Raw genomic sequence first — 5911 nt, forward strand, 5'->3', positions numbered from 1 at the left:
AAATATATTGAGACCTGCATATGCAATGTGAGTCACCATCATCATCATCAGTGACTTCAAACCCCTCTTCTGCACTATTAAAACATATCGTCCTCTTCCAAATGCATGCAATCTGCATTTTTGGAGAGAGAGAGAGAGAGAGTGTGTGTGTGTGTGTGTGTGTGTGTATGTGTGTGTGGCTTTTTGGGAGAGCTCCATATTATAATTAGGATGTGAAATTGTAATGTAGCTCTTGTTTAGGTGTTGAGCAATTCGCCTGGTGGTGTTCTTTGTCGACCCACTAGTTTGCTTGGGACAAAAACCATGCATGTAATCTTCGTCATAACTCCATTCCATTTGTCGATATTTCTACCCCTTCTATTAAGGGCTATTTCCCATAAAAATAAAGAAAAAGAAAAATTCAATTTAGGGCCTAAATAAAATCGGGCCCCTTATTAACCCAAACTATGAGAAAACTAAGATTGGATAATAAACGGAAAATTTTATTGGGATCCATTAAGTCGCTTTTAATACCCAATTTTAATCTTTTCATCATTGAATGTAGAATTATCAGAGAGACGAGCCGATGTCAGATGTGGAGTTTTATCACAAAAAAGTCTCGGTGTTAGTTGGAGTATGGTTATGATATTTTAATTTTAATTTTTTTATTGATACGATCGATGTGGAACATTCCAACATGCCCCTTCATATGAGACCCAATTAGTGGGTTAGTTTTTGGGGAGTTCATCTATTGGGGTTTGTTGGCACCAACGTGTCGATGGTGTTTCTAAGATGCTCTTCCGTTTACCCAGTAACTTCATATCTGGAATATAAACATTCAACGCATTAGAGGCTATTAAAAAAGTTCTTGAAAGAAATCAAGTGATCCATCACTTCCACCCCAAAACATTTCACAATCCAGAGCTACTGCTCCAAGACTGTCTCCGATGTGATCTTCGTTGCTCAAGCTTATATCAGATTTAGATTCTGCACACGGCATCATTGTTGTTCCCCGCAACAGTTCAACTTGAAAATATAAATATCATATGCAGACATCTATCTACAATGATAGGATTAAAAGCACACCATAAAGTAGCACACAAATGTCCTATTGATTTTCCTTATTAACAATAAGATTTGTCAATTATAGCATATGAAAATAAGGGTCTTTCCAGCAGAAGATTGTTTTATCTAACTACTTAAAATGTCACAAAAACTGGTTGCTGTCCCTACTGACCAGCCACCGAAAAATAATTATTAGACCGACTTACACTTATCTAAATTCTACGAAATTTTTTATGCAGATACTAGACACAAAGAGCTACATTCACACAAATTTTTGGGATTTTTGGAGTTGATTTGATATTTAAATTAAATTGAACAAAAACAGGACAGAAATAGATATTAAGTAGTTCACAAATTAAGAAAAACGAGTTAGGGGTATTGCTATCCACCACCAAATAATCATGCAAACATGTTATGTTTCATTCAAATTTCTTTTATTTCCGGATGAAGATGCTCAAATTGGCTAAATGTTAGAACTCAACCTATTACTCTTTCTTGCGTAGTATGTTAAGAGAATGGTGTTTTCAACTTAACTTAGTTCCTAGCATGCAATCTAGAATGGCGTGTTCATAGATTTAACAAGAAAAAATCATTAAGAACGAAAAGAGTTTGAGTCATCACAAGGCATCGTAAGTACTAGCGTTGTCTTACTTATCCTACAAATTGGTTCACATGTTAATCGCAATTAACAAGTACTACTCTAGAACATATGTAGGTCCTCATTCGACAAGGGCAAGCACACACATATTCATAGCATTAGAATCCTAGATATGCTTACTAAGTATGCATCCATAGAAAACAAATAAAGAATCCATCAATGAAACAAGTAGTGAACCAAATTTCATCCATTCATAAAAGTAATTCAAACGAAATGTCATAACAAACTTGCAATCATATTCGGGGCTTCAAAACAGCCCCTAACTTCTAAAAATTTAGTTACACATAGTTCTCAAATTAAACCAAAAGAAAGACATGACTTTGAGAAGATAAAACCGAAAGAAGAGAATGCCAAGATTTCCTCCTTTCTTTCCTTCCTTCCCCAACGCAGCTGCCTTGTCCTCTTTCTCCTTCCTTTCCTTCTTTTTTTTCTATCTTTTTTTCCTCTCAAAGAAAAACCCTTTTGCCGCTGCAACCTGCAGCCTTTATGCCCATGCTTGCTGCCCCATTTTTGCTCCATAACTCACCCCACTAACAGCCATTTAGTGATGACAATAAGTGAGAGGAAATGGTAAAACAATTGTAACTCTTTGGACAACCTTTATGCCAATTACTCCCACTTAATCCTCATCTTTAATTCCATTTCATCTGATATTTGAATAGGTGTCAGCTGGCTTGTTCTTGGCTGCATTAGTTTTGGCTGCTAGTTTTATTGGATTTATTGCCTTCAATGCAGTTACAAACTGCTCAGCGTCTTGGAAACCTTTCAGTGTTAAAACGGCCATAACTTCTTCTAGCAAAATGATATTAACAATCCGCGAAATGCTCTAGAAAATAGACATCCGTAGCTTTCCAAGAATATAAGGCTCATTCTCTAATTCATTCTGAGTTGTTTGCAACTTGCTTCCAAAGTCAGATGATCTGCACAGGCAGTTTTGACGAATTTGTTACTTAATATCCAACTTGTGCTATTTTTCTTTTCTTTGCTTGACAAATCCCACAAAACACAAAAACAAAGTAAATAGCTCAAAAATATAAGGAACTAACTAAGAAAAGAGAAGTGAATTTGATGTAAAATATATATAAATATGAGCTTCTCATACAACTGCAGCTAAGAGTATGTTTAATGGGTCGAAACGCTAAAACATTCGGAGTACGGAAGATGATAGAAGTTGCCCAGTTCTATACTTGATGCTTGATGTTCAACTAATCAACGTACCATAAGGGCAGGTGCAGATATGCAAAACATGTTTCTATGCTCACTCCGAGGAGTAGCGCTATCAAAAAGCTTTAGACATAGATGACAATCTTGTTCAGTGAAAATTGTCTTGCAAAATTCTTTTGCCAGTGAGCCTAAATCATAGGAACCATGGAAAAGAAATCAAACAACAAGCAATCTTATAGACGAATGAGAACGAGTACGCAATGGTCTAATCAATACAAATGACGATGGAACTAAATCTCACCAGCGAGAGATGTTCCCTCAGTGAATGAAAAGACATGAAGTGCTTTTTACACACTCCACATCTCAGCTGATGAACTGAGTGGAATGAGCCCTTGGTGTGCTCGAAAAGATGTTCCTTTTGCCTGTACTGCTTGTAACATGAAGAACATCCGTAACATGAGGAAAGTTTATAAATAGCCCACCAAAACACAATTTACGTTCAATTTCTCAGCAACCAAGCAAGTCCTTGTGGAAATGTGAAAGAAAATGCCATAAAGCTCATAAATTTCACACAGAGAGAGTGATCGAACCTTGTATATTTGGTATTAGGAAAGTCTGGTTCGAAATTCATGGATCCCGGAGCTGTTCTCTGCGAAACACCTATGGAGCTCCAAGATTGGCGCGAAAATTGCAGTGTGAGAAATTGCGCAGAAACTGTAGGTGATCCGCAAGGGACAAGGAGTACAAACGAGGAAGGAAATTACCCTGCAAGTTTCCTCTCCTTTGTTATGTGGTACCCCGATGGTACCATGTTTTGTTATTTGATTCTTCAATTATTCATTATATTTACATGGAAACATAAATGTATATCTAAAGAAAAACAATGTGCAAAAGTCACTTTTCTAAGTTTTCTTCACACGATTCCTATTACTTTTCAATCGTAGGTCATAGTTGAGTTATTTTTTTTCTCATTTTCTAATGACAAAGTTACATTTTGAAAGTATTTTCTTACCACAAAGATGGGTGTGGATTTAATGCTTCAGTGCTATTTTTTTTTATTAAACTCAGCGATTTATTTCATGTACCGCTCAATGTTACGTATCATTGAAAAGAAAATTGCACAAAGTTTATATTATATACTATTGTATTGTGATTACGTAATTTACTCTTGAAAGAGAATGAATCAAGACTATTGAAATAACAATAACTGGAATCCCAATCAAAGATAAATTAACAAGATATATTGTCTGACAAAGATAGACAAGATACTCTCAGAAGTTCATGCATGTATACATAATTTAACCTAACAACATTGAAAATTTTGTGGCTAGGCATGATCAATTAACATACACAATGCGAGGGCTCATGGATAACGATAGTTGTCCGCATAACTGGTGTAGTGGACGACAGGGTTAACTTTCGGTGGGGACCTTGACCGGAAATATGAATAGGGCGGCTGCTGCATTTGTCCATAGTAACTATATGGTGGCGGTGGTGGCCTATGGTACGCCACAGGTTGATAGTATGGGTTTAGTGGCCAATAACTGTGCCTTGGAGGGCCATAAAAGTTCCTATTTGCTGGAATGCCCATGGGTGGAACCATAGGCGGCCGAAGTCCAGGTCTCGGCCGAGGCATAGGCATGGCCGTGCTAGAAGTTGCCTTATTATTACCATTCTTCTTCGTCTTGTCCTTTTTGATCCAACTGAGAATACCATATTGCTTCTTGGGTACAACTTTACTGCTACTAGGGCTTTCATCATCGGAGCTGCTTTCATGATCATCACAACCGCCCTCGCATGAACACTCTTTGCCAATTTGGAAGTTGTACTTAGAAGATTTACCAATATTACTTGGGAAGGGTTCTTTCTGAAAGGACCAAAGTTCTGCCTTTTTGTCCATAGTTTGGACTGCCCTTGTGAGAACCATAGGGTCTATTTTACCTTGAACTCTTAGCAACCCTTGTTCTGGATCTACGTTTATATCTTCCACTCCTAAAGATAAATAATATGTGAAAAAAAAAACAAAATTATAAACTGATATATAAACGAGGATAAAGAAATGGAAAACGATTGCTGTACACATTTTCCCTCGTTCTGCAAAATGCAAACCCTTGTTTAATTCTGTTGATTGATTTCTTTTTTTATTTATTCAATTCGAAGATAAAAACAAACGAAACTTTCAAATGAAAAAAAAAGGGTTGTGTGCAATTCACTTCGAAGAAAAAAAAATTATATATATATATATTATATATACAGAACGTTAAAACAAATAATATTTACCGTCTAGTTTCTGCAACTTTTCTTTCACTTTTAGTGGACACTTAGCACAACATCGGAGATATTTCATTTTTATAGTACAAATCTGCAGGAAAATTGTCCAAGAAAATTATTAGATAGAAACATGAGATGATTAAGAGCAAAATGATTATAAAGAGTATAGATATGTATACAAGCAGATTTTTAGCAAGGATTCCGTTATACATTGTAAAAATGCATCGGTAGGGAAGTGTTCACCTAGAGGGAAGCACATGTGCGAGCGGTGGTCATGTATTATTATTAAGAGAGAGAAGAAATACATACCGGAGAGGTTGCTCCATGTTGTTCCATTGGAGTGGCTTCAAAATGATGATAATTTGAGACGAAAATATGTTTTGGATAGCTACGTACTACTTAAAGGATATGTCGTTTAATTTATAGGGAATATAAAGTTATGTGTGGTAGAATTTATATGTTTTGGATGTAACGCAATTCACTGCATTCTCAAGAGTAGTTCAAAGGAAAATACTTATTCAAAAATGATAAGATATGGCGGTAATTAGGGTTACCTTTTTTTGGCACTAGGATTAATTGAAATTGGGGCTTAAGAGGGAAGGAAGCTCAAAATCCTGATTTGATTATGTACAAGAGGTCCTAAATTTTAAGTGGTGGGAATTCAAGATTTTAGAATTCAGCCGAGTTTTCTTTCCTAAAATAAATACTTTTCCTTGAAAGTATTAATATATTTTGTCCCTATCCATTTAACGATTCAATTAATTACATACATAG

The 5911-nt window shown here is 35.9% G+C and overlaps 1 protein-coding gene and 1 long non-coding RNA gene across 2 annotated transcripts; both read right to left on the bottom strand.

Annotated features, from left to right (window-relative positions):
* Nucleotides 1-1874: 1874 nt before the first annotated feature.
* Nucleotides 1875-3685, bottom strand: LOC139189610 (uncharacterized). Its single transcript, XR_011573416.1, has 3 exons — nucleotides 3457-3685; nucleotides 3168-3293; nucleotides 1875-2622 (listed from the first exon to the last, which is right to left on the bottom strand). It is a non-coding gene; the product is annotated as an uncharacterized lncRNA (long non-coding RNA).
* Nucleotides 3686-4229: 544 nt separating this feature from the next.
* Nucleotides 4230-5473, bottom strand: LOC103449236 (heavy metal-associated isoprenylated plant protein 42-like). The gene is made up of 3 exons (XM_008388524.3): nucleotides 5447-5473; nucleotides 5147-5228; nucleotides 4230-4858 (listed from the first exon to the last, which is right to left on the bottom strand). The coding sequence occupies exons 1-3, from the start codon at nucleotides 5471-5473 to the stop codon at nucleotides 4230-4232; spliced, it is 738 nt and encodes a 245-aa protein (XP_008386746.3).
* Nucleotides 5474-5911: the final 438 nt, after the last annotated feature.

This window comes from Malus domestica, chromosome 11 (assembly GCF_042453785.1).
Source record: "Malus domestica chromosome 11, GDT2T_hap1".
NCBI classification, from domain to species: domain Eukaryota; kingdom Viridiplantae; phylum Streptophyta; class Magnoliopsida; order Rosales; family Rosaceae; genus Malus; species Malus domestica.